The sequence below is a fragment of the Echeneis naucrates genome, chromosome 22 (genome assembly GCF_900963305.1).
Source record: "Echeneis naucrates chromosome 22, fEcheNa1.1, whole genome shotgun sequence".
NCBI classification, from domain to species: Eukaryota; Metazoa; Chordata; class Actinopteri; order Carangiformes; family Echeneidae; genus Echeneis; species Echeneis naucrates.
Window position 1 is genome coordinate 21,862,963 of NC_042532.1, and position 27,537 is coordinate 21,890,499.

At 47.4% G+C, this 27,537-nt stretch overlaps 5 protein-coding genes across 9 annotated transcripts; 4 read left to right on the plus strand and 1 right to left on the minus strand.

The window, feature by feature from the left end:
• Positions 1-1,074: 1,074 nt before the first annotated feature.
• Positions 1,075-4,001, minus strand: lrrc57 (leucine rich repeat containing 57). Its single transcript, XM_029493945.1, has 5 exons — positions 3,023-4,001; positions 2,525-2,660; positions 2,134-2,402; positions 1,838-2,023; positions 1,075-1,727 (listed from the first exon to the last, which is right to left on the minus strand). The coding sequence occupies exons 1-5, from the start codon at positions 3,104-3,106 to the stop codon at positions 1,686-1,688; spliced, it is 717 nt and encodes a 238-aa protein (XP_029349805.1). The 5' UTR covers positions 3,107-4,001; the 3' UTR covers positions 1,075-1,685.
• Positions 4,002-4,319: 318 nt separating this feature from the next.
• Positions 4,320-6,211, plus strand: haus2 (HAUS augmin like complex subunit 2). 2 transcript variants are annotated; one of them, XM_029493946.1, is made up of 7 exons: positions 4,320-4,449; positions 4,587-4,667; positions 4,752-4,850; positions 5,027-5,096; positions 5,167-5,299; positions 5,574-5,682; positions 5,991-6,211. In XM_029493946.1, the coding sequence occupies exons 2-7, from the start codon at positions 4,587-4,589 to the stop codon at positions 6,099-6,101; spliced, it is 603 nt and encodes a 200-aa protein (XP_029349806.1). In that variant the 5' UTR covers positions 4,320-4,449; the 3' UTR covers positions 6,102-6,211. The 2 variants fall into 2 exon arrangements, with proteins under 2 accessions (XP_029349806.1, XP_029349807.1); XM_029493947.1 differs by having other exon boundaries at positions 4,416-4,477.
• Positions 6,212-6,349: 138 nt separating this feature from the next.
• srp54 (signal recognition particle 54) lies at positions 6,350-11,049 on the plus strand. Of its 3 annotated transcripts, none has more exons than XM_029493943.1 (17): positions 6,476-6,574; positions 7,112-7,172; positions 7,254-7,345; positions 7,526-7,617; positions 7,704-7,788; positions 7,987-8,091; positions 8,190-8,256; positions 8,553-8,610; positions 8,683-8,833; positions 8,924-9,072; positions 9,160-9,260; positions 9,498-9,584; positions 9,664-9,737; positions 9,884-9,992; positions 10,105-10,275; positions 10,356-10,451; positions 10,551-10,642. In XM_029493943.1, the coding sequence occupies exons 3-17, from the start codon at positions 7,268-7,270 to the stop codon at positions 10,640-10,642; spliced, it is 1,515 nt and encodes a 504-aa protein (XP_029349803.1). In that variant the 5' UTR covers positions 6,476-6,574; positions 7,112-7,172; positions 7,254-7,267. The 3 variants fall into 3 exon arrangements, with proteins under 3 accessions (XP_029349804.1, XP_029349803.1, XP_029349802.1); XM_029493942.1 differs by having other exon boundaries at positions 6,492-6,642; positions 10,551-11,049; XM_029493944.1 differs by lacking the exon at positions 7,112-7,172 and having other exon boundaries at positions 6,350-6,642.
• A 523-nt stretch (positions 11,050-11,572) lies between these two features.
• sec23a (Sec23 homolog A, coat complex II component) lies at positions 11,573-21,602 on the plus strand. 2 transcript variants are annotated; one of them, XM_029493711.1, is made up of 20 exons: positions 11,573-11,686; positions 12,346-12,601; positions 13,106-13,163; positions 13,256-13,342; positions 13,518-13,754; positions 13,874-13,950; positions 14,050-14,194; positions 14,274-14,432; positions 14,522-14,637; positions 14,817-14,940; positions 15,026-15,106; positions 15,185-15,274; positions 19,638-19,744; positions 19,861-20,014; positions 20,094-20,171; positions 20,258-20,419; positions 20,506-20,592; positions 20,700-20,855; positions 21,006-21,071; positions 21,142-21,602. In XM_029493711.1, the coding sequence occupies exons 2-20, from the start codon at positions 12,381-12,383 to the stop codon at positions 21,229-21,231; spliced, it is 2,295 nt and encodes a 764-aa protein (XP_029349571.1). In that variant the 5' UTR covers positions 11,573-11,686; positions 12,346-12,380; the 3' UTR covers positions 21,232-21,602. The 2 variants fall into 2 exon arrangements, with proteins under 2 accessions (XP_029349571.1, XP_029349572.1); XM_029493712.1 differs by lacking the exon at positions 11,573-11,686 and adding an exon at positions 11,704-11,862.
• Positions 21,443-24,421, plus strand: clec14a (C-type lectin domain containing 14A). Its single transcript, XM_029493713.1, has 3 exons — positions 21,443-21,555; positions 21,671-22,767; positions 23,013-24,421. Exon 3 carries the CDS (start codon positions 23,053-23,055, stop codon positions 24,145-24,147), a length of 1,095 nt encoding a protein of 364 aa, XP_029349573.1. The 5' UTR covers positions 21,443-21,555; positions 21,671-22,767; positions 23,013-23,052; the 3' UTR covers positions 24,148-24,421.
• Positions 24,422-27,537: the final 3,116 nt, after the last annotated feature.

Consider the following 27,537-nt stretch of genomic DNA (forward strand, 5'->3'; position numbering starts at 1 on the left):
AAACACCAACACGTTCCATTCTGAAATATGTTACTCCCTAGGTCACCACTTTTCCAATGATGTCTTCATTGCCCACCTACGATAAAAAAAAATCATTTTAATCTTGCTCCAAGCCAAGCTCCTTTCAGGTGTACTTTCTCAAAGGCCTTAAGGTTCCAGCTAGATAAAATAAGTCCAACATTTTTTAAGGCCTATTTAATAGCCAAATATGTTCAAGATATTGATGTTTGCCTTCCAGTCAGATTTTTCAATTTGGATCAGTTTAGATCTAATCTTCCCAATTAAAATATGTATTCTTGCAAATAAGTACATTTCCCCATTCCCTTAATATCGCCATAAACACAGCCTAGGCCTAGCTACTGTACCTTTTCCCACACTGTCTCTGCTGAGACCTATCTCACATAGGCAGGATGTGAAAAAAAAGAAGTATGGCCGTGCTCATTAAATATTTTGCTAAGCATGATTGACATTTTATACTTATGACTTTTCCTTTTCCAGAACTTTAATAAATAATAAAACACATCCTGTGATTGGTGTTTTTTTTTTTAATTGGGAGAAAAACTGCTGCTGATGGCTGTTTTACTGTACATGCACTGTACTGTGTACTGTGTGTGTACTGTAAGGGCTTCATTTGGTCCCATTACTTAAATCTGGTTCAACAAGATTACACATGTAGCATCTTCCCTCAGCTGAGAAACACCAACAGATCACTCCGGTCTGGAAAAACTCTCTCCCTCCGAAGAGCTCCAGAATCCACCGGATCTTCTACAAACGGTGGGCTCATGTTCAGGGAGGATGATCAGTGAAGTCAGCTCTTTTTACAGCCGACTTTAAGCCGAAAGTTGGAACAAAAACTGGACTGGACCAGGTTATGTTGGCAGCATCAGTTACCATGGTGATACAGACAGCTTCAAAGAGAGCTGGCTTTAGGCTCAACATAGCTCGCTAAGGCACTTATCTGTCTTCGTAGTTCACCCCTCAGGACTCTGTCACACAAACACAAACACACACACACACACACACACACGAGACAAGAGTTGATGAGTCCACTACAGACAAACAACTGTACATCGATGAACTAATTAATGGGAGAATTTACTGTTTTGTACAGGACCGTAAAGCACATATCTTAATGTTTCAACCTGTTACAAACTCTGACTCTTGATAAACAACATTAACTAATAATTATAACAACTGCTTAATGGGTTAATGGTCTAAAACATGTCAGCAAACTGTGATTAAAACGCAACACAGTTCATCATCATATCCAGGTCATGGTCAGACAGGAGGCGCTGGAGGTCTGTGAACAACTGACCAACTAATCCCAAAACACCAATCTGAATGCACCTCTGGGTGCAAGGGTGCTGTCTGGACCAAACACGGAGAACAGAAACAGGTGAGTGTGCCTCCCTGAGTCTCTTCTCTTAAACTTCAGCTACACTCTGTCCTTTTTTTTTTCTCATCTAAATGTGTTTTGTTCTTCCAGGTGATCCTCTCGTCACCTGTGTCCTGTGATTTGTCCTCAGACCTGCAGCAGGTCTCATTGCTGGTCCTGCATACAGGGGGCGCTGTTGGGAGTTCTGAGCTGGCTGTTACATTTGGTTCTTCGCACCAGAAGAAAAAGTAGCTGTGGGGGGCGGAGTCTGAGCCAACCATTCCTCCAACTGACTCATCACTGATGATCTTCAGGCAAACTTCTTCTTAGTGGCTGTGAAACGTTCCATGTACTAAGGACACAACAGAACACAATCCAGAGTCAAGGCCAGGTACTATCTATGATGTATGTATAATCTTAGATTATTTCCTACAGAACAATTTGGCAGACAGGTGGTCTCACCTTGTCGTATCCATCCAGGTCCCTGAGCTTCTTCACCTCAAACAGGTTTCCCTCCACAGAAAACAGAGACACTTGGGAGTCGGTGAGGATGGACAAAGGAATGGAGGACAGCTCCAGACAGTTCTCCTCCAGACGAAGAACCTTCAGACGAGGACAATGAGAAACGTCCGCTGACAACACTGAGATCTAGAGGCAGGAGAAGAAACAGTTGGTCTTATCTGCTTCCTGACACATCTGCTGCTGGTGGTAGCATAGCAGGTCTCTGATAAGGACCATGAGACCTGGTTCTGAATTACCTGATTCTGGTTGAGGTTAATCTCGATAGCTTGCAGCTCAGATACGCCTGCTGGGACGTTCTGAATCTGGTTTCGGGACAGGTCCAACAGATCCAGATGTCGCAGGGTTGCCAATCCAGAGGGGAACTCTGAGATCTGGTTCCCGACCAAGCTGAGGGTCCGTAGCGCCCTAAGTTGGCCCAAGCTGGGGGGCAGCTGCTGGATCCGGTTCCCATTCAGACTCAGGGTCTCCAGTTTCTTGAGCTTCCCAATCTCATTTGGAATACTGGCTGAGGACAGAGAAGGCAGGATCAGCACCACACCGGGCTGTTCACACTGAGGGCCGACTGAGTTAACTGATGTACCCTGTCACCTGAGCAGATTATACTCAGATTGGCGGAGAGGCACTCACTCAGTCTGTTGGAGTTGAGAGTCAGACTCTTGAGTTGCAGGAAGTTTCCAACTGCAGCAGGAAGAACCTCGATTTTGTTCCCAGACAGATCCACAGTCCTCAAGTTTCCGGTGAGTCTCTGTAGCTCCTCTGGGAACTAGAGCAACAGCACAAAGAGCAGGAAGCAACATCAATCGAAATGACCAAGTCGCTGGGACACATCAGGGATGCTGGTAAAAAAATGCCACAACTCATTTCCTGTGTAAGCTGAGTCACAATCCACCTGCACAGGTGAGCAGAGACGGGACACTAATACTGTGACCTCAGTTGTTTTGTTGAGTTATAGTGTGTCTGTCGGTGTCTGTTAATTTGTGGACATTTACAGTATGTTTTGATGTTTTTATGTCAGTAAAGAAAAATTAATCTGATCAACTAAAACTGATCAAATCACCACCTTCTACTTTTCTGTGTGGAGCAGTGACGTCAGTGACGTCAGGGCTGTGAACAGGTGAGTCTCACCTCCTGCAGACCTTTCCCGGTCAGCTGGAACACCCCAGTCTTCTGGGAGGTTTCCAGGTGAGACTTGACCGCGCTGTTCCCCATGTGTACCAAGTGAGCCTTTAACGGATTGACTGTATTAACTGCCCCCCTCCTCCCCCAGGGGGACGAGATGCTCCTCTGCCGTCGACCTACAGCCGGAAAACTCCACCCGCTGTGTCGCTGTCACAGGTCATATTCGGACGGGATGTGGTCCTCGTCAGTCCGGGTCTGTGGATTAGCTGACAGTCTAATCGGTGTGTCTGCTAACGGTTAGCTCGTTAGCTCCTCGGGGCCGGCTGGGCCCAGCACCGAGCTGACGGACCTCCGACAGCCACACCCGGTAACGGACCCGTTAAAGTGACCGGAGAGAGCTCGACCCGGTGTTACACTGCGTTAGCGTTAAGGCTAATATGCTAGCTGCGACAAAACACATCGGAAACAGTTTTACTCACCGCAAAGCTAACGGCGCTTCGCAGTCACTCTGTGTGTGTGTGTGTGTGTGTGTGTGTGTCGGTGGGTGGTGACACCATGAGGGAGACTGAACGGGTCAATGACGCGTCTCAAAGGAAGCACTGCGAGAAACATGTCACTTCCTTTTGGCTTCGGAAAAAAACCTTGGAAAAATATACAAAAAAATAATAAAAAAGATGAAAAATATAAGAACTAAACAATCATAATAACGGATATATTCTGTTGTATCTTACATATTAAAATAAATATACTTTACAGGACTCATCATGAACTCGAACCCCTGATTTACGTCACACCTGTGTCACGTCAATAACGTCCCAGATTGTAGAATTTTTTTTTCGTGATGAGTCCACCACAGTGGGCTCGGTTGTCCGGGTCTCTGCAGTGTTGTCAATGTGATCTTTGTCGTGTTGACAAGGTGACATGTTGACATATGTTTTGTTGCAGCTGCAGCTAAAGGAGCTGATGTCACACACACACACACTTCTCAGATTGTAGAACTGCTTTGACCACTCCCACCGTGATGACGATAATATTGACGCCAGTACCGAGTGCAAAATTACGTTCAAAGTTTACATATAGGATTAATTATTTGTTATATATTAATATAATCTATTTGTATAATAATTATATTTAATATAATTATTATTAATTATTCATGTTGTATATTTTATTCCCTATGTGTAATGCTGCTGTTACACTGCAATTTCCCAGTCTGGGATAAATAAAGTATCTATCTATCATTAACTACTAGTCAAATTATGAATGAACCAATTATAATAAACAAACAACAACAGTGCGTCCTCCCGCCCTCCGAAAGCGCTGCTGAGCTGCCAACCAATTAGAAGACGAAGAAGAAATAAACGGCGGAAATCAACGTTTGGCGGGCTCCTGGCAGCGGAACCGGGGTCGCCGACGAGTCTTCGGTTCGAACGGTAAGACGCAAACAAGGAAGATCAACAGGTCCGTGAACCGGGTCGGAACCATGACAACAACTCCGGGACCGGGGATCGTGTGAGTCCGGTCGGGATCCTGGTCCTGAGTGCGGGCTGATAATGTGTCTGTGTTTCAGATGCAGCAGTGGGATCTGTTCTCAGTGAGTCCAGCTGCTGTCCTTTTGTCAAGATGTGTCTCCAGAGGAGCTATCTGTCAGGTCAGGTGATGACGTCACGGTGTGGTTGGGGAAGGGCGTCGACGACCTGAGAGCCTCATGTTCTGTTTCTTTACCTGTCTCCAGGAGGAAATAGACTCCACCTCCTCCAATCAGAGCCCCACCTTCTCCTCTCACCTACATGAGGTTGCACAGCAAATCAGCATGCAAAGACTGTTGGAGGAGGTCCGGTTTCACTTCCCGTTTTTTCTAACTTTTACCTTGAAATAATGAAGGTGCTGACATTTGTTGCATGGTCATTCGTGATGAGTCCACCACAGTGGGCTCGGTTGTCCAGATCTCTGCGGTGTTGTCAATGTGATCTTTGTTGTGCTGACATGCTGATGTACATTTTGTTGCAGCTGAAGCTGAAGATCGAGCTCCTGCAAGTAGAGAAGGAAGGAGCTGATGTCACACACACTCTTCACCTCAGTGAGTAATTTACACAGATGGACACACACAGTTTATGTGGATGAAATGACCCCACCCCACCCCACCCCAGGTCGACGGTTCCAGATGCTGCAGGTGCTCTGTGGTCACCTGCAGAGGCTCCTTAAGGACCAGAACATTCTGAGACAGCGGCTGATGACATCACCTGGTCACACAAACCTACCTGTCCAGGCTCATCTGCACAGGTAGAAACTGTCTCCATGGCAGCCGCTGTCTCACATCCATGAATAAAGCACTGGCAACAAAATGATCACTGTTGACGATCCAGAAGCAGATAGTTCAGGTTCACGATCCAGATCTAACAGATACGAGCAGCAGTCATGAATCTGGTTTCAGTGTCAAATTAAAAAAAACACATTCTCACCTCGAACAGAAAACCACATAGCTTTAGTCTCTTTGGAGTAGCACCAGGACTCTGCATGCGGAGTCCAGACTCAGATGGTCTGTGCTGTATTGCAGGTTTGTGGTAGAGGTGGTGAAGATGCTGTTGGACTTCATTCAGACCCTGGAGAGGAAGCTGGACTCGGTCCACAGCTGCATCAGCACCAGAGACCAGCTCACACTGCTGGTTTGTCCCCTGATATTGAGCAGGAACAGCAAGAGGCATTTAGTTTCATTGTGTACAAATTTGCTTAACATGGTGTTTAAAGTCCTGGTCCTGAGCCAAGACCTAGCCCTGGTTCTGGTGCCTAATGTCAGAGTTTCATTGACATAGAACTGATCCTGTGTCAGATCTTAGACTCATACAATGTTTTTCTGGAAAGGAATCAATAATCAGTCACAGCAGATGTATCCTCTTTATCTATGTTCACAATATTGATTATTGGTCATCTTTTTGATCAGACTGCAGGCGCTGAGTCTCTCTCTCTGTTTCAGAACACATCTCTTGCCCAGCTGCTGGCTCAGGTGACAGAGGTGCAGAGTCGGTCCAATCCAGTTCTTCAGTGGAAGGAAGTCAGGAGCAGCTTGCAGAGTGACGACCTTTGATACCTTGCCATCACCCTCTTGGAGGGCCAAAGGGAGACCTGCTCCGGTCACATCGGGAAGCACTAATGACTTGTTTTATTTTTCTGTAATAAAATCAGATGTTGTCAGAAGAAGTGTTGTCAGATTGACCCAGTTCACCATCATCATCGTCCTGACATAGTGCAGATTCTCTGGTTTGAAATTTACCTAGAGCTGTTGTCATAGCAACAGACACAAACACACAAGTTCCCAGATAAATCATTAATTGGTCTGTCTACAAGGTGATGAGTGGGAAATGTTGGAATTGGAAACGTTGACATGAATACGGGACAGTTCATTCTGGAAATGCAGTGAGCTGTCTGTCCTGCAGGGGGCGGACCTGCCGGGGCCCGTCTGAGCCATGAAACAGAAGAAGAAACACTGTTTCCGGTCTGGCTTGGATGACGCTCCACTGAGACTTTCTTCTGCGGGCCGATTAAAGTCACCAAAAGACGGTAAAAACGGGATTTGTGTCAACAGCTCTGCGGCCCCTAACTAAGCCAACAGCTAACTGAGCTAGCAGGTAACTGAGCTAATGACTAACCGCTAAGCTAATGTTAGCGTCGTAGATGCTGTCGGTTAAAACCCGATCACCTTCAAAGAAGAAATCGATAATGTACTCCGATCGGAGGGTCGGACGGTTTGGTCGAACAGAACACGTTAAGTCTAAACTTAGGCTGAAAACAAACCGGTTCAGCCGAGGCCAGTGCTCGGCCCGACGCTGGAGGACCGGACCGGGTTCGATATCAGTATTGTGACTGTTGTTCAGCAGGCGGCCGATCACTAATTTAGCTTAAAAAGAAATTAAACGTCACACTGTGTGACGCCGTTTGTTTCAAAACAATCCTGTGCGATTTGAAAAATTACGTCCTCACTCTGACGTCACCTCTCACCTGGTGAGGGTATCAGGTGACCAGTTGAACGTCAAGGAGGAAGGACCTGAGACCACTGGTGTGTTTCTGAAGGTTCTTATTGGTCTCCTGTCTCTACAGGAAGTGAGCAGCTCAGTCTGAGGGATTTCCTCCTCAGCTCCTGTTGTCACACACGTACAAAGTAAGCTGGTGCTTCCAGGGGCAGACTGGGTGCTAAAGTGTTACTGATCTCTGGTTAACTTATCTGTTCTTCTGTCTTCAGTTCAAACTGTCATCATGGTGTTGGCCGACCTGGGGAGGAAGATCACCTCAGCGCTGAGGTCCCTCAGCAATGCCACCATCATCAACGAAGAGGTAATATAATGTAATGTATTATATTATATATAATATATACATTGTTAGTCAACGATAAGACAGGTTGTTATTAGAGAGTGCAGGTAAAATGCATAATGTCAGTGCACATCTCAGGAGCAGTCGTGAGAGAAGAATGGATGTGTGATGGTGTGTATGTGTCTGCGATGGTATGCTTTCCAGGTGTTGAACGCCATGTTAAAGGAGGTGTGTGCTGCTCTGCTGGAGGCTGATGTCAACATCAAACTGGTCAAACAGTTGAGAGAAAATGTCAAGTGAGTCCTAATTCTGAATCCAAACCTGATTCCTGGTTCGGCTCAGACCAGTAGTGGTAACTGAATTATGGTTTCTGTCCTTGCAGGTCTGCCATAGATCTGGAAGAGATGGCCTCGGGTCTGAATAAGAGGAGAATGATCCAACATGCTGTCTTCAAGGAGCTTGTAAAGGTCAGATCACCAGGCACGGAGTAAACCTGGAAGAGTCAAGAAGTTCAATAATGAGACTGAAAGAAAAATATTTTACTTTCTTTCTCTACCAAAAAAACTTTAAACTGTAGGTGACAGCACAACAGAAACTGACAGTGTGTGCATCTTGTGTGTTCTTTGTATATATCTTTTACCTTGTGTATATTGCATGTACTGTAGCTGGTGGACCCCGGAGTGAAGGCCTGGACTCCAACCAAAGGGAAGAACAATGTCATCATGTTTGTTGGTCTTCAGGGCAGTGGGAAAACTACAACCTGCTCCAAGGTGAGTCACACCTGAGAAATCATCCTATCAGTGGCATGTGAAAGCCTAACCCTAACCTCTGCTGTCTGTTTGATCTCACTCTGCTGTGTTTGCTGCAGCTGGCTTACTACTACCAGAGGAAAGGCTGGAAGACCTGTCTGATCTGTGCTGACACCTTCAGAGCTGGTAAATGCCACCAGGCTACCTACTACTCATCACTTTGTACTAATCCAACGTATTCTGTAGATTCAAATCTATAGGGGTAAGGTTGTGACATTGAACACATCACCAGTCCTTGTCCTGACTGAAATGTTCATACTGTGATCCAGTTTTAGTTCACTGTGTCATCTCCACCTCTTCTGACTCATGTCCACCGACAGTTAAACAAATTTTATCTTCAGTGATGGTTCAGTGTTTCTGTTTCAGCTGCTGCCTCAACTCTGTAAAAGGTCTCAGCACCTGAACCTCCTTTTCTCCTACAGGTGCCTTCGATCAACTGAAACAAAACGCCACCAAAGCCAGAATCCCTTTCTATGGCAGGTGAGTGACCTGTCAGTTCACACAGAGTGCCCCTTGCTTTGTTCTGGATGTTAACTTGTGTGTCCCGGTCAGTTACACAGAGATGGACCCGGTGGTCATTGCCTCCGAGGGTGTTGAGAAGTTCAAAGCTGAGAACTTTGAGATCATCATTGTGGACACAAGTGGACGACACAAACAGGAGGACTCCCTGTTTGAAGAAATGTTACAAGTCTCCAATGCTGTGGTGAGTTCTTGGAATACACCAGGTCTGTAGTGATGTATTTGAACACATCATGACAGGTTTAAAGGGATGTTTCTGCTGGCGGTTCCATAGCAACCAGACAACATTGTATATGTAATGGATGCATCGATTGGTCAGGCCTGTGAGTCTCAGGCCAAAGCCTTCAAAGACAAAGTGGACGTGGCATCAGTAATCGTCACCAAATTGGATGGGCATGCCAAAGGAGGGGGAGCGCTGAGCGCGTAAGACCATCATCCTCTGCTGGACTATGATGTCACCAGGTTGTGATGGGCGACTATGTGTTTATATCCTTCTTCTTGTGTTGTTAGTGTGGCGGCCACAAGGAGTCCCATCATCTTCATCGGGACAGGAGAACACATCGATGACTTTGAGCCCTTTAAGACTCAGCCCTTCATCAGCAAACTTCTTGGTAATCATCTTCATCTGACATAGGTCAGATTCACTGACGCCTGCTCGTCACAGGTGGAAACAACTGAAACAACTCAGATACAATTGGACAAAAGAACTGATGATGACAATGAGCTGAAACCTGGCCTCTGGACCTTAACCAGTTTTATTTCTGCCATATTGAGGAGACATCTTCTGATCGCATGTTGTCTTGAGTGTTGACATGGAAACCTTCAGTAACTCCTCCTCTTTCTATCAGGGATGGGAGACATCGAAGGACTGATCGACAGAGTGAACGAGCTCAAACTGGACGACAACGAGGAGCTGATAGACAAACTCAAACATGGTGAGAAACTACCCTTTCATTAGGAAAACATGCAGTGCATTGTGGGAATGATGGCTGACCTTAGACTTCTGACCTCCAGGTCAGTTCACCCTCAGAGATATGTATGAGCAGTTCCAGAACATCATGAAGATGGGACCCTTTGGACAGATCATGGTAAATACATCTGACTGAGACACACCTGGACATGTAGACTTGATTTTAGTCACTGGACTATGAGACTTAAAGATTCAGGTTTGCATCTCTGGACTTGGATTGAGTGTGTATCTGATTGCACTGTTGTGTGTCTATGTTGTGTTTAGGGAATGATCCCAGGCTTCGGGACAGACTTCATGAGTAAAGGAAATGAACAAGAATCAATGTCCAGATTGAAAAAACTGATGACAATCATGGACAGCATGAATGACCAGGGTAACACACAAAAAACGCACACACAGACTCTCTGGTCTGACAGGTCTCTCTGGTGCCTTTGTTTCTTCTGGACTGCCTCGTCTGATCGTTTTCTCTGGTCTCTCTGATTCAGAGTTGGACAGTAAGGATGGGGCCAAGCTGTTCAGTAAACAGCCCAACAGGATCCAGAGAGTTGCCCGCGGGTCAGGGGTCGCCACCAGGGACGTCCAGGAGCTGCTGACTCAGTACACCAAGTTTGCCCAGATGGTGAAAAAGATGGGGGGTATCAAGGGCCTGTTCAAAGGTGAGACTGGAGGCAGCGCTCTGACTAGACCGCAGGTATGTCGACAGTAAAAGAAGAGCTGACAGTGTTTCTGTTTTCAGGAGGAGACATGTCCAAGAATGTGAACCCGTCTCAAATGGCCAAACTGAACCAACAGATGGCCAAGATGATGGACCCCAGAGTCCTGCACCACATGGGTGAGACCAAACCCCTGCATCTGGGAAACGGACCTCCCAGGATTCACTTGGTCTTCAGTGTTGGCGTCAGGTCTTGACAGTCCTGTGTTTGTCTTTCAGGTGGAATGGCAGGTCTTCAGTCCATGATGCGTCAGTTTCAGCAGGGAGCTGCAGGAAACATGAAAGGCATGATGGGATTCAACAACATGTGATTGCCAACCAATCAAATGCCTTAAAACATAAGAAGTTGAAACTCCACCTCCAGACAGGAATGGATGGAGGAAGTGTAGAAAGACAAATAAAAGGGTGTTTGTCCTTCGCTGCTTTTAAAAACCACCAGAAGAAGAAAAGTGATAATTTAAAGGAGTAGCTGCTTCAGATGGAGACGAGTTGGACCTTCAGCTGATTTCCACCTGGAACACTTGGATGACCATGGAGGTGATGATGAGTGCTCCGTTAACAGGGAGGAAGATTGTTAATTTAATTCTGTATAAGATGTTTATGTATAAGATTTACACAGAGCAGAGCCAGTCCTGATTGGACGAGCAGATGATGATGATGATGATGACAATATTAGTGACAGTATTTTTGTCATATAATAAACATTTGTATTGCTGATTTTAAAGGTGCTGAGTCATTATTTTCCTTAATCACACACCTGACTCTTCATCAGTCCTAAACCTCCACCCAGTCCAGGCGATCTGGATTCAGTTGGAACTGTTCCCAAACAAGATCTGATGTAAAGGAGGAAAAGATGTGACCAGAAGGGGGTGTGTCCTTCCTAAGAGCACCTTTAAGCTTTAAGTGTAATATTCATATGTATGATATAACAGTGAGCTGAGGGTCTCTGGTCCTTCATCATCCAGACAGAAGATGATGATATTTTATGGGGGGGTCCATCCCCATCTTAGTATTTCAGTGAAATGTTTCTTTGTGGGTGGAACAGCAGCAAAGATCGTTCATTATCATGATGTTTCAGTCGGATGTGGCCAGTGTTGTTCACCCGGTTTATTTTCGTATTCGTCGCTGTTTCTTTTAATTTTTCATTGTCATTTTGATCTCCCTGAGATTCGTGACATCACTCGTTTTTACTGGGGCACATCGTGGCGTCAGCTCAGAACTCAGTACTCAGGCTGTGGTCGGTGAATATCTGTCGGAGTGTGCCGTCTTCTTGTCCCGCCTCTCTGCGCTCTGACGTGGCGCCGGAGCGCCGCCATGTTGTTTTGCTTCGTTGTCAGTGCAGAGCAGCGGCGGCGGTAAGTCTGAGTTGCCTTCACACACAGTCTCACCTGGACCCGAGCGGCCCGGGTTTCAGCTGGGCTCTGTCGGTCCTGGACCTGTCACCTGTGTGACGTCAGTGACCTGCGGAGTCTGACGCTGTTGGCTGACCCTGCAGCCCGAACTCAGGGGAGCAGGGGAGGTCCGGGTCCAGGTGAGGTGGACAGGTATCTGGACCAGAGGACTGTCAGGGTACCTGCTGACGTAACAGCTGTGTTTGTCCGGCTAGACTTTAAATGTTTTGCTGAGTGACGTCATCGCTGATCAGCTGTGATTGGTTGGGTCAGAACCAGAATCCCTCTTTAGTTCTGCTGTTCCGGACCATCTAAAGTTCAGCAAGCTTTAAAGTCTGACGGCGGCGGGAATGACGATTTTCTGTATCTGTGCTTTATCAATCTGAGCCAATATTTGTCGTTGATGTAACCCAGACACGACGTCACACTAAGGGGTCTGATCACGTGTCGCTGAAAGTTCACAAAAGGTCATTGATGGAGTCCATTCGGGGTCTGAAGGGCGTGGCTTCTCAACAAATCAACACAGCGCCGCCATGTGGCTGATTGGACTGGAGCTGATCAATAGGCTGTCAGAAGTGTGTGATGGTGAATAACTAATATTGTCTGGTTGTCCCCTGTCACAGTGTGTCTCACCCCCTCCCCGGGTCCCTGCATTGCCATGGCAACCTTTCCTGAGTACATTGCTCAAAATGAGGAGCGTGACGGCGTCCGCTTCAGCTGGAACGTTTGGCCGTCCAGCAGGCTGGAGGCGACCCGGATGGTGGTTCCAGTGGCAGCTCTGTTCACTCTGCTGAAGGAGAGACCAGACCTGCCTCCGATCCAGTACGAACCAGTTCTCTGCAGCCGGGCCACCTGCCGAGCCGTACTGAACCCCCTCTGGTAGGCATATCACCTGTCTGTCCCCTTTTTTTGGTCTAGACCTGCTCTATATGTAAAGTGCATTGATGTAACATAGTTATGATTTAGCGCAATATAAATAAATCTGATTTGATTTAATTTGATTTCTGTCATGTCTGTCTCCTCACACCTATCCGTCCGTCACCTATCTGTCAGCTCATACCTGTCTGGAGGACTTTGGACATTCTTTAAAAGGCGATTGAAGACATCTTTTTAGACCTGTGTTGCCTATTTCATGTAGAATCAGAACCAGAAAAGACTTTATTATTGTTGTATATACTGACATCTGTGCTTTATTATAAATATCTCATATCAATAAAAGCAATAACTAAATTAAATTGTCTGTTTTAATGGGATTCTCTGTTTTTATGTCTGTTAGTACCTTTGTGGTTATTGTGAAACACTTTGTGGTGTTCTTTTTTTTTCTTTTTTTTTTAAAGCTGCTGTATAAACTTTTACTTCCTGACTCTCAACTGTGTGTTTCAGCCAGGTGGACTACAGAGCGAAGCTGTGGGCCTGTAATTTCTGCTACCAGAGAAACCAGGTACAGTCTACCTGAGATGTTCTGTCGTGTTTGTTGGTCAAAGAAAAATTAATGTTTGACACTTTGTTCCATGTGTGTCTGTTGTGTTTCAGTTTCCTCCATCCTATGCTGGTATTTCTGAGGTGAACCAACCTGCTGAGCTACTCCCTCAGTTCTCCACCATCGAATATGTAGTCCAGGTAAGACTCTTTTACAGATGGGGACACCTTTTGACAGATGGGGAAAGCTGAGGACAATTGTGTACATGTGTAGAGATGGGGGGTGGATTTGGACAGGTGGGAACAGGTAAGGGCACGGGCGCATGGCTGGGGAGGCATTATCAGGTGTGTAATCTGGTCTGGTTTCTGTCCTCAGCGGGGCCCCCAGATGCCCCTGGTTTTCCTGTATGTGGTGGACACCTGTATGGAAGACGAAGACCTGCAGGCTCTGAAGGAGTCTCTGCAGATGTCCCTGTCTCTGCTGCCGCCGACCGCACTGGTTGGACTCATCACTTTTGGACGCATGGTCCAGGTTCACGAGCTTGGCTGCGAAGGGATCTCCAAGAGCTACGTCTTTAGGGGGACCAAGGACCTGAATGCCAAGCAGCTGCAGGTAATGGATCAGACCTTTTTCACCTGCACACCACTGACCAATCACCAGGTAAGGGGCTGTGATGTCACATTTGATGGATGTGTTAAAGCTAACAACAGTCGTCAATCTGTGACTTATAGGAGATGCTGGGTCTCACCAAACCCTCGGCCCCCCAGGGACGAGGTCCTCAGACAGCCCAGCAGCCTCTATCCAACAGGTACACCACCCCTCCACCTGCCCCCCACTCCCCACCCAAACACACAAACAGGGCTGGAGTTTCTTGAAGTCCAGAACCTGAACTGTGGTCTGACTGCAGGTTCCTGCAGCCGGTGCAAAAGATCGACATGAACCTGACCGACCTGCTGGGGGAGCTGCAACGGGACCCTTGGCCCGTCACTCAGGGGAAGAGACCTCTGCGTTCGTTGGGTGTCGCCATGTCCATCGCAGTTGGTCTGTTGGAGGTGAGGGGGGATCTTCAACAGCAGCGGGCTTCAGACAGACGCCCTTACAGAATCTCACCAGAGATTTTTTTACCCACAGTGCACATTTCCCAACACCGGCGCTCGCATCATGACATTCATCGGTGGCCCGGCAACACAAGGCCCTGGGATGGTGGTGGGAGATGAACTGAAGACCCCCATAAGGTCCTGGCACGACATCGAGAAGGACAATGCCAAGTTCATGAAGAAAGCCATCAAGGTGAGCGAAAACATCATCTCTACAAACCACAGAGAGGTCAGAGGTCGCCATCATCAGTGTGTGTGTGTGTGTGTGTGTGTGTGTTGTAGCATTACGAGTCTCTGGCGAACAGAGCATCTACAAATGGTCACATCATCGACATCTACGCCTGCGCTCTGGATCAGACTGGACTGCTGGAGATGAAATGCTGCGCCAACTACACCGGGTACTGAGGAGTGGAGTTGTTCCATGTTGTTGCACTGTGTTGTTTTGTGTTGTTACAGTGTCTCACTGTTGTGTGTTGTTTTTGCAGTATGTCATTATCATGTTGTTGTTTGTTGTTGCAATGTGTCATCACTTAATGCAGTGTTATCGTTGATGTGTGTATCTGTTGTCTGTCTATAGAGGCTACATGGTGATGGCAGACTCCTTCAACACGTCTCTGTTCAAACAAACCTTCCAGAGGGTTTTCACCAAAGATGTACAGGGATCCTTTAAGATGGCCTTTGCCGCCACGCTGGAGGTCAAGGTATTACCAATAAACATTGAGGACACATAGGCCACGCCCCCAGCTCACAAGTCCCTGTGAATAAACAGCTGTGCTCTTCTTTCAGACGTCCAGGGAAATCAAAGTATCTGGAGCAATCGGACCTTGCGTGTCTCTGAATGCTAAAGGACCCTGCGTCTCTGAGAATGTATGTAACCAGTGGAATACAGCTGACCTTTGACCTTTGAGTGTGGGGTTCACAGGTGTGCTTCATCGTGTGTTACAGGAGATCGGTACTGGAGGCACATGTCAGTGGAAAGTGTGTGGTTTGGATCCCTGCACCACACTGGCTCTTTACTTTGAGGTTGTCAACCAGGTATGAACTCCTAACCTCTGACCTCTGACCTTTAGACAGTCTGACATCAGTGTGATGCTGCTGAATCCCTGAGAACACCAAACTGCAGGTCAACAAAAAAAATCTCCAACTGAGATGAAACAGATTTTAATGTGACAGATGAAAGAACAACATTGACATTAGATCACTTCCTCCCATCAGCCTTCATTGGTGTGTGTGTGTGTGTGTGTGTGTGTGTGTGTGAGAGAGAGAAATGGTCGACAGTGTTGAGTGTGTTTAAGGTGTGTCATTAGAGATTAGTTAGTTTCATGATGGTTGGTTGGTTGAGAGACCTTCACTGTTCCAGATCTGCTCCGTCACTACGCTTCTCTGAAGCTCACTGCATACACATGAATTCATTTAATCAAGTTTGTGTTGTCTCAGATCAATTACTCCTGTAGTGCAGTCACCAGAAACAATGATGGCGAAGGTTCTTCTTGTTTTATCAAATAGCAACCAAGCAGGATCTTAGGTGCCACTGTTTTTCAGCAACTGTCTGCCACTTCCAGCTTTTGGCCCAAACTCCAATTCATTGTTCTAAAAAATTAATTTTGTGTTGACATTAAGACACCATCTGTGCCATCTGTGCCACCTCCTTCTGGATGAATTTGCATGATATTTGCTCCCTGCTCTGTAGTCAAGATGGCGAGTCATATGTGAGGAACATGCTAGCATCAACCTAGCGTCGGATGGAGGTTTAGAGTGTGTTTTATGAAAACACAGTCACTGCTTCAGCTATACTGCAGGTCTGTCTGTTAATGACTAAAATAAAGACATTAAAACTCAAAAATAAATCTTCAGTGAAGCAGGATGACAATAATAAAAGTCCAGTTAATGTATTCATAAAATCAAACATATGCACTTATAAGAATTAAAAAGTATGTCGCTATGCATCTGGTCAACACAAACTCAGCTGGAAGACATGTCACAGCTGTTGGGATTCATTCGCCTGGTGACATCATGAGTCCTGGAGGTCAGTACAGATGGGATGTAACAGTCTCCAGGTCTCCACAGTCCTCCTGAGTTGGTAGAGTCCAGTCTCTCTGTTATCAGTCAGCCTGGAGCCCTGACATCTCTAAAGACGCTGATGATGACCACGTAGTGATGGTCACGGTGATGTCGGCGTGGCAGTTTTCGGTGATAATGGCGGAAGAGCTGACGTCATATGAATGCGATTGGTCGTGTGCAGGTGGAAGGCCGAGCTCTGTGACTCAAAAGGCACCTGAGAACAGGGGAACCTCTGAATAAGCCTGCTGACACTCCGTCGCACCGCCGCCCTGTAGCGTCTGGTAACAGGCACAGACAGTTATTTACATCACACAACATCACACCTGGACCTGTGGCAAATGTCACTCACGTCTGCATCAGGCAGGTGAGCCAGGGGTTGAGGGCGGAGCTGGTCAGAACCAACCAGATAGAGAGGGCGGCGCTCACAGCGGGACTCTGTTGACCGCTGAAGGTCTCATACAAACAAACTGAGATGTAAGGAAGCCAGCAGACCAGCAGACAGCCTGAGAGTGAGACAGGACAGTGAAACAGGGTCCAGGACCAGGACAGGACGAACAGACAGCCTGAGAAAAGCAGAATTACTGAGCCCCCTTGATGAGAGACAGCCAGAGTCTTGAAGGTAAAATGGATCCTGATCCTCAGAGACTCTCAGCTGCTCAAGTTTCAGCTTTTCACCATTGTTGCCATGGTTACAGTTACCCTTGATTCTGCTGTTTGCATTGAAGTTTATGGCAAGTCAACATCCGTTCATCGGTTCAGTTTATAACTGTTGTCCTCTGCCAGCCTGCAGCCGTTCACTGATTCCTTGTACACTCACCTGAGGCTCAACCAGAACCGTCAGATCTTAAAAGAATCCCTGAATTTAATCTCCATTTAAGTTTGAATTTAGTTTGGACACTTTGCTCATGAACCAATCAGAACAGAGAACAAACTCACCTGAGGTGGTGACCATCACAATGGAGCTCTTCAGGTAATTGTTGGCAGGAACGTAGAAACAGTGCAGCTCATTGCACATGAAGGTGCCCCTGCGGGCCTGTTTCCTGGCCACATAGACCATGTATCCATACAGAGAACACATGGTGATGATAGGCACCACAATGCCCAACGTCATCCATAGCGACACAGAGAACCTGAAATCAGGCGTGAAGCTCGGCCAGCAGAGGAACCGGGGCTCACTGTAGATATATTTGCCAAAGCCCAGCAGCGGGAGGGCAGCATTCACCACACAGAACACCCAGACCAGGAGCAGCACCGCCCGGCTGCGCCCGGATGTCCAGATGCTGCTATAGCTGAGGGCGAAGCAGATTTCAGTGAACCTGTCCACAGTCACCCAGGTGAGCGAGTGAATGGAGGAAGTCTGCAGAAGGAGGAAGATGAACCCGCTGCCCTGACAGAAGATCCCTGAGCTCAGGTACCTGGAGGCCGGAGACAGGCTGTTATGGGCCCCGAGGGGGATGGTGGCGAGTCCAAGGGCCAGGTCGCTGAGGCTGGAGCTCAGAGTGAGACCCAGGGTGTCGGACCACAGCTCCTTGTTGAGGAAAAGCACCAGCAGGAGGAGGAGGTTCCCACAGACAGACGCTGTGCTGGACAGAACCATCAGAGCAGCGTACATTGCCCTCACAGGGTCCACCATCTTCACTGGAGGTCACTGATTATATCACAGAGCAGGAACCACGTACGATGAGCTGAACACAGTCTGACCGGATGTGATCATGTGAACAAAGGTCTGAGTCACGTGATCACAACCAAATTGGCTGCATGGTGGCTGGTAACCTCCAGGGCCAGAGGAAGGGCTGGATACAAACAGGAAGTGACATCACAGAAAAATTACTGATTTGTCTCATACACACATAATACACCGTTTTGGAGTCGTGAGTGTCCATCACACCTTCACCTGGACACAATGTCGTCTCTCCACCTTTCTGCTGTTCTGGGCTCAGTTTAAATCCAGTTCTTGAAGACCTGGACTCTAACAGAACCTCAGACCTTCTCTGAGTCCAGACAAGATAGAAACTATAAATCCTGCTGAGCTGGTAGAGCGATCTCTTACCACAGTGATGTCATTAACTTTGTGATGAGTCACGGTGACGGAGCCTGAACACACAGAAAAACACAACATTCAGGGATCAGCTGAGATTCGAGCTCTGAGTCAGATCCTGGTCCAAGAAAGTCCCCCCACGATCCAGGAGCCGTCAGGGTGTTATCGATCACAGCAAGCAGAGACTCCTCCCACTCAAACTAATCCAGATCTTAACCCTGGTGAAAGAATCCATATCAGTTCACTTCAGTTCTCTGACAAGTCTCACATCCTCCAAAGGTCAAAGGTTAAACCTGATGATCGAAACAGAATAAGTCAGACTGATCTGAGACCAACAGAGTCTGATCAGCTCTGAGCCTAAGAACGACTGAACCAGGTGTGCCCTTCTGACTCTGAGTGTCTCCAGAGGCTTGTTGTGGTGCACCTGTCAGTCACCTGCTGAGACGATGATGAGAGGAAACACACACACAGACAGTTATCTGCTGTAAGTCAACACAATTGAACGTACAATATCCTGTGTGTGTGTGTGTGTGTGTGTGTGTGACTCAGGTAATAACAGGTGCACAGGTGTGTAATCATCATCATCATGCTTGCTGCTGTTCAGCCTCAGATTATTGCGGGGTCGGGTATGAAGCAGCCAATCAGAGTGCAGGACTCTGACCTTCAGTCTGTTTAATGTTTTATTTCAGTTGCATGGCTCAGATTCATTCAGATTGCTATAGCAGCTACACAGGTATACAGTTCAACACAACTCAGGTACATACAGGTATAAATAACATATGTTATGAGGGGTGGGGGCGGGAGGAAAGACATCCATCCATCCATCCATCTTCCACCACTTTTCCGTTTCCGTGTCACGGGGGGGTGCTGAAGCCAATCCCAGCCAACGTTCCGGGTCACCAGTCCATCAAAGGGCCAACACATAAAGACACACAGAGACCAACAACCACTCACACTCAGACCTACAGACAATTCAGAGTCACCAGTTAACCCAAACATGATGTCTTTGGACGGAGGGAGGAAACCCACGCAGACACAGGGAACATGTAAACTCCGCACAGAAAGGACCCAGGCCTGGAACCAAACCTGCAACCTTTTTAGTATGGGGCGACAGCGCTAACCAGCTGCTGGAGGAAATACAATAAACACGCAAGCAGCGGTATACACAGGTATATTCAGGTTAAACAGGTCTACTCAGGTAAATATGCAGGTGTGCAGGGTGTTTGTGGGGCTAATGATCTTTGGCAGGAAACCTAAAAGCTGATTATTGATCACCAATTCTTCTATGTCGTTTGACAGCACAACGCTCCGATCCCCCAGGGCGGCCGAGGAGCAATCCAGTTCGTCACTCAGTACCAACATTCATCAGGGCAGAGACGGATCAGAGTGACCACGATCGCCAGGAAGTGAGCCAGCACACACAGACACACAAAGTATACAGACGTTTAATCTGTGATGCTCTGTGATGTCTGAGGCTGGATGGTGTCCTGATACAGAACTTCTCCTGTATTCTGCCCCCCAGCTGGGCAGATGCTCAGACTCAGATTCAGAGCATTGCAGCGTCCTTTGATCAGGAGGCAGCAGCCATCTTGATGGCGAGGTTGGCGGTGTACCGTGCGGAGACTGAGGAGGGACCAGATGTTCTGAGGTGGTTGGACCGACAGCTTATCAGACTGGTATGATAACCGGGATCAGGACTCACATCCGGACTCTGTTTCTCTAGCTGCCTGATCTCTAACATCTGTTTCTCTTCAGTGTCAGAAATTTGGAGATTATCACAAAGATGATCCGAACTCCTTCAGGTTCTCTGAGACCTTCTCCCTGTACCCTCAGGTGCTGTAGCTAACTCTGTAACTGCCAACACAAACAGCCAGACTGTGTTTATTTATGTGTTCCTTCCTGTTTCCTCTTTGTTTCAGTTCATGTTCCACCTCAGACGTTCTCCGTTCCTTCAGGTCTTCAACAACAGTCCAGATGAAAGTTCTTATTACAGACATCAGTTCAACAGACAGGACCTGACGCAGGCGCTCATCATGATCCAGCCGGTTCTCTACGCCTACTCCTTCAACGGCCCCCCCGAGGTGGAACACGCACACACACGCACACACACACATTCTTTCAGTGGCACCAATCACAGCAGCTCCTTCAGTATCTGTGTGTGTTACAGCCCGTTCTGTTGGACAGCAGCAGTATCCTGCCGGATCGAATCCTGCTGATGGACACTTTCTTCCAGATCCTGATCTACCATGGAGAGGTATACACACACACACGCACGCACACACACACACACACACACACACACACACACACACAGACTGACTCACACACACACTAACACACCATGGCGGTGTCCCAATGCAGACGGTGGCTCAGTGGAGGAAGTCCGGTTATCAGGAAATGCCAGAGTATGAAAACTTCAGACATCTTCTTCAGGCTCCAGTGGACGATGCTCAGGAGCTGCTGCACACTCGCTTCCCTATGCCGAGGTACATCGACACAGAGCACGGAGGCAGCCAGGTGAGACACACACAACAGACACTGTCCAATACACACTGGCACACTGCGTTTAGTGTCCCTCTGTGTATAAAATGGTGAACCTGTAAATATTTTTGTTAGACACAGTTCCATCAAGACAGAAGCTGTTAATTGACTGTTAATTTTGTCCAGGCTCGTTTCCTGCTCTCCAAAGTGAACCCCTCACAGACCCACAACAACATGTACACCTGGGGACAGGTAAGGGCAGAGTCTCACTGTGGCAGGCATTCAGGCTCTGTGTGGATGTCACACCTGTTATTGTTTGCAGGAGTCTGGAGCTCCCATCCTGACGGATGACGTCAGCTTGCAGGTCTTCATGGATCACCTGAAGAAGCTGGCTGTCTCCAGTGCTGCCTGAGTTCACCTGTCTCCACCTGTCCCTGCTTGTCCCCACCTGTCCCTACCTGTCCCCACCTCTCTCCGCCTGTCTCCACCTGTCCCCACCTTTTCCTACCTGTTCCAACCCGTCTCCACCTTCCTGCATCATGTTTACTGTTTTTTCTTGCATTGCTGCCTGGTTTTCCATCGTTGCTGTTACATGTCAGCAGCCAATCGGGAGTCTGTGTTCACCTGAACATCCTGTCTGACCCAGACCACAGTGTGATAGGAACCTGGTCTCCGTTGTCGGCTCTGCAGCAACAGTTGTGTGTATTGTTGTGTTGATATTGACACTAAAAACCAGGTGTGTCTTTTTGTTCATATTTCTAATAAAACTGTTGTGTATCACAAATGTGATAGAGTCTCAGTCTCTGTTCTCATGGTCCATCACTTCTTCTTTCCACTGACTCCACTGGCAGACTGGATTCACTTCCTGACTCTGTTGCCATGAGAACGATTCTCCTCCTTGTCTCAGTTGCCATGGTGATGACTGTCCCCCAGCTGAACAAACAGAGGAACAAAAAGAAGGGAAGTAGACTGATGTCATCAGTAAAATATGGGGTCCTGGTCCTGGTCTTGGTCTTTGTCCTCAATGAGACCTGGACTAGCACCTTCAGCAGGTCCCATCTGCCCTATCTGATGATTTGCCACCTTTTCGTTCCCTTTGGGGCAGTTGCAGGGGTTCTCTGCAGTGGTTTTATACCTCAGTCCCCATCACCAGTCCTGGCCTCTACTTGTTCTGTGTTCAGTGACACCAGTTAGTCTGGCTTCAACACACACATAGTCCATCATTTGTAGCTCCGCCTGCCGTGACCTTTGACTTCCTGTCATTCTTTAAACACTTCCTCGCCAGGATGCATAAGTATCACAGTGACAACAAATCTCCTCCATGTCCACCATTTGTTCAGACACAAATACTGGAAGGAAGTGTGTGTGTGTCTGGAAGAAGTGAGAAATCTGAAATCAAAGCCCCTTTATCAAGATTCACATTTGTTAAGGACTTCTTTTGGACCTGGAGTTTTCTCCTGGAATACCTTGAATGACTTCAATAATATGTTTAAGACCTTAATCTTATGTTATTGATCCTAAACCACAGGGACCCCTGAAACCAGAAGAAGTGTATTAATTTAATTTGTAAAAAATTTATGTATTAATTTGGTAAAATTATTATTATTTATTGTATTCTGTAAAACTGCTCGACAGCTGTCTCCTTCATGTATACAACCAAACCTTTATCTGATCTTCATCTAAAAAACATCAAACTCAGAATCCAGTTTGGTCCAAATATCAGAATCTGCCCTTAGCAGTGAAGTTTCCTTTCAGTCTTTTTCTGGAGGAAACCAGCTCACCATATCAAGACTCAACAAACTTCCTGTTCTGGGGGAGGTGGTCAGTCTGTTGGCAGACCCACTCTGGAGGAAAACCAGCAGAAACTGGGAAAGTCAAGACTGAGAGTCAAAACAATTAGGTCCTGGAGCCGAAAGAGCAGAAGGACTTTGTGTTCGTCAAATGGAAGGTAAGATAACTCATTCAATCCAAATTTCTGTCGTTTTCTCATCAGATGGAAACTTGAGGGCACTTCCTCGTGTCCTCCTGAGGACTCTTCCTCACAGTGCTGCAGTTTATCACAACAATCAGACTGATTGAGAATTAATTTCTTGACACACTGTTAGAAAGTCTGCCAGTGCTCAGATTGTTGATAGTTTCCTTTGCTTTTATAATCAAACTTTTTTTTCTTGCCAACGCGTTCATTTCTGACAGAGTGACATCATCATCATTAAAGAGGAAGGAATCAGAAAACATGGCGCCTTGGTTCAGCTCCTGTTGGATTTACCTTTGGATCTTCATTCTATCTGGAAAAGTGTTCGCTGACGTGGTCCCACCTCAAAATTACACCATCCAGCACACCATGCTGCCCTTCGACAAGGCAATGGAGGACTGTTCTCCCGGTGTCCTCACCACCCTCGCTACTGAACAGCAGGCTGCTGAAATCCTCAGACTCATCTCCATGTCGGTGCCACCTCAGAGGCAATTAACCTTTTGGGTTGGGTTGAGGAAAGCCAAGAGTGAGTGTGTGGTCCTGGATCTGCCGCTCCGGGGATTCAGGTGGACGGAGGACGGCAGCCAAGAGTCACAGGTGGACCGCTGGCTGGGGGATCCACAGAAGACGTGCACAACAACTCGCTGTGCTGCTCTACAGGTGGAGTTTAATCAGTCTGTGGTGACCAAATGGGGTCTTTTAGCAGTCCCCTGCAAAAACAGTTACAAGTTCATCTGCAAACTGAAGGACCAGCAAGCAGGATGGACTAAAGACAAAAACACCACTGAACCTGCTGCACCTGGACTTGGCTCTGGAACAACACTGGGATCACGTTCGTGTGTCCACCCTGTTACACCTGAGGTTCGATTCCTCACTCTGGATGCTGTCAATAGCAGCAGGATCCAGGTGACCTGCTGGTCAGGCATCCAGCTGCAGCTCCACTGCTGGGGAAATCCTGCTGTGTGGCGTTTCCTGGACGACTCCCCTGCTAACTTGACTGCCATCTGTCAGTTGTGTGCTGGCGGCTTCCAGAAAGACGCTTTTGGAAACTGTGTGGACGTTGATGAATGTAGCCCTGGTAACTCCTGCAGGTTCACCTGTCTGAATACCCTGGGCTCCTATAGGTGTGTCTGCTCTGATGAGAATGGAAAGCACTACGATGAAGGCTCAGCGGCCTGCGCTGACACTGAGACTGACAACAACAGCTTGCTGTCGGGGATTCTGGTTCCAGTTCTGGTTGTTGTGGCGGTGCTGGTTTTACTGGTGGTGGTTGTTGTGGTGGCAGTGAAATGCTGCCTGAAGAAACGCTCAAAGACACGCTCAGAGAAGATGCTGATGAAAAATAAAGATGGCTAGGTTTCCTTCACAGCCAATAAGACAGCAACATGAGGCGGCGGAGCTCAGATTGGTCACAGGATCGTTACTGATGAAGTTGTTGTCTCCAAAATGACTCAAACCTAACAGAAAGAAACAGAAAAGTTTATTACATTTTTTTCCAGATGTGTCAGTTTGAAACATCTGGATCCAGATCTGGTTTAGAACTGGACTCAGCTCAGTTTCCTGGAACTGAGACAACAAGGAAGCACATGCTAAATTTTTCACCACCTGATCAATAAAGTTTTGTATTGTTTCAAACAACTTCTTTTAATGATGAATTATTTAGAAAACAAACTGAAATCCTGTTTCTTGGTGTTGACTTGCCTTTAAAAATATGTGGACAGTATTTGAATGGACTTCGTAGAAATCAAACATTCGGCTCGCCACATACTTTGGTAACTGGTTCTCTGTGGGACAGGAAATGGTCAGTGTGTGTTTACAAACTGGTTTTCCTGTTTCCCCGAAGAACAGCGCTCACCAGACAGGATATGACATCGGCCTCCAGTTGACTCATGGGAAATTATGATCTGGTGGGCATGGTTATCAGACAATGTCTCTGTCTGATGCTCTAGAGTCCAGATGAATGAATCGATGATCAATAACTAGAACATTTCACTTCCTCCTTCTGTTTGTAAAACTAGTTCAGTTTTAATGACTCCATGAATCAGTTTTTATTTTCAGTTTCCTCCTCATCATGTGTGTCTCTCAGGCCTCAGTGGAGCCTCCTGGACCACAAGGACCACTAAAGCTCATCTCTGGACTGATGCACATTGATCCTGGACCGGAGCCAGCAGGAAGACTAGGCACAGGACTCGGAGTACAGGAACAGGATCTGTTCCTGTTGATCAGTTCTCGGGATTCTGGTTCTTTTGGTCTATGTTCTTCAGACTCTGTGTTTGGACTCCTAATGCAGAGAGTGAATCCGGACCTCAAAAGAGGCCTTTTGATGATGATGTGGACTCTAAAGGAGACAGGGCGGTGGGTTTAAGATTCTGGGGTCCCGGGGCCCCTGGGTGTGATGTTGTCATGGTGAGGGGATGAACGTCATCCTGCATTCTTTGGTCAGGATGGCCAGAGTCAGCTGGGACAGCAATGTTCACTTTATTAGGAACCTGTGCTGTGATAAATAATAGGACCACTTGGTGCATTATGAGGGAGGGGTCATGGAGTCTCCTCCTCCTGATTATTAACACACCCCAGATGTGTGTGTGGATGTGTGTGAAGTGTAGTTTGATGATTGAACTGGAGGCAGACAAGAAGCTGCTGTTGCTCTGATGGTCCTCATGGCAGCAGCAGAGGAGCAGAGGAACGGTTCATAGCTCAACCATCAGCTCTACACACCAAATTCTTTAGACAACACACATTCACCGAGCTCCTACATCAGATGGTGACAATAAATATAAACCTGATCATCTGTATCATCATCAGCTTCATTCCAGATGTTGGACAGTACAGCTGTGAAAACCAGAGCAGAGTCCAGGTCCAGTTCACCTGAGACCTCCACAGGTCATCTAACGCCATGGACCCTTTCAGCTCCACAGAATGAGGACCAGGAAGTGAGTCGCTGTCATCCCCCAAATCCAGCAGGGGGCAGCATCCACCTGTCAACATGACACATCTGTGACTGAGAACCCTGGATCTCAGTCTGGATCTGGAGCCCTGACCCTGCTGAGGAACATGACAACAACAATAAACAAGAACAGTGTCAATTCATCTTCTACACAGGGACCATTTAATATCCTCATCTCCACTGATCCAGGTCCTGGTCTTGGTCTTTCCCCCATCCATGACCTCCACACAGAAGTAGGCTGAGGGTTAGGGTTAGGGTTGCCTGTCTGTTGCAAAGTAACAGACAGGAGAGACTGGAGGTCAGAGGTCAGAGGTCACCCGATCAGACAGTTACACTCACTCACCTGTTGGCTGCAGCACTGTGACTGACAGCAGAGGTAGCTAGGAAATATCCCACTCTGTGTGTGTGTGGGGTGGGGGGGGGGTCAGGTCAGAGCCTGTTATTAAAGCTGTGTTGATGGCTTTGTTTCTCAGCTGAACTCTTCAACTCTGTTCGACAGTTCAGTCACACACTCTCTCTCTCATGTTTCATGGGACTTCCAGCCTGACAGTAAACCCTGATCTGGTCTGGGTCCTGAAGGACCTGGATCCAGACCTGATTTATCTCTGGACTCTGGGGGTGAATCTGATTCCAGTGGTAGGTTTACAGGGTCCTGTCTGTGCAGGAAATCATACGTTTGTTCAAATTAACACTGAACAATGTCACCTCAAGCAGTCACCATCTGTCCCTCTGAAACCCCAGATGAAGCTCCAGTCTGGGTCCATCCCCTTCTTGACCTCACTTCCTGTGAGCTGGAGTCTCTGGGTCATGAACAGGTGACAGGTGAGTCCTTCTCTGCACACTGAGGACTCTGACATGACACTGAGTGAGTCAGACCTGGACCGAAGGTCTCCCTCAGGGGCAAACCTCACTGGTCTGGATCTCATAGACCTCTGTGACCTCGGTGACCTCTGTGACCCCTGAGACCGTATTGGTTCTGGCTCTGTTTGTCCTCCGGGAACTAGTCAGAGTGGATTTGACCAGACCAGCTCACCAGCCACAACATGACTCACCTCCAACTGGACCAAGAGTCTTAGTCCAGGTTTACTTGATCCAGAACTCCAAGCAATCCTGTGAGCCTGATCAGTTCTGTGCCAGAACTCTTCGCTCCAAAAGCTGAGAACTACAACTGATCCACAACTTCAGTCTGGTTCTCTAGTCCAACATTTTGTGGCAGCATCTGATCTCAGGAGTCCTGGATCCAGTGTGGACTTCAAGCTGTTCCACCCTAACCCTCACTTCCTCTGCATGGAGTGTATGTCTGTGTGTAGTCAGTGCGTGTCTGTGTGTGTGTCAGTGTGTGTCAGTGTGTGTCTTTGTGTAGTCAGTGAGTGTCTGTGTGTATCTGTGTATGTCAGTGTGTGTCAGTGTGTGTCTTTGTGTAGTCAGTGAGTGTCTGTGTGTATCTGTGTATGTCAGTGTGTGTCAGTGTGTGTCTTTGTGTAGTCAGTGAGTGTCTGTGTGTGTCAGTGTTTGTCTGTGTATGTCAGTGTGTGTCTGTGTGTATCTGTGTGTGTCTGTGTGTGTCTGTGTGTGTCAGTGTGTGTCTTTGTGCAGTCAGTGAGTGTCTGTGTGTGTCAGTGTGTGTCAGTGTGTGTCTGTGTGTGTCAGTGTATGTCAGTGTGTGTCTGTGGGTGTCAGTGTGTGTCTTTGTGTAGTCAGTGAGTGTCTGTGTGTATCTGTGTGTGTCAGTGTGTGCCTGTGTATGTCAGTGTGTGTCTTTGTGTAGTCAGTGAGTGTCTGTGTGTATCTGTGTGTAT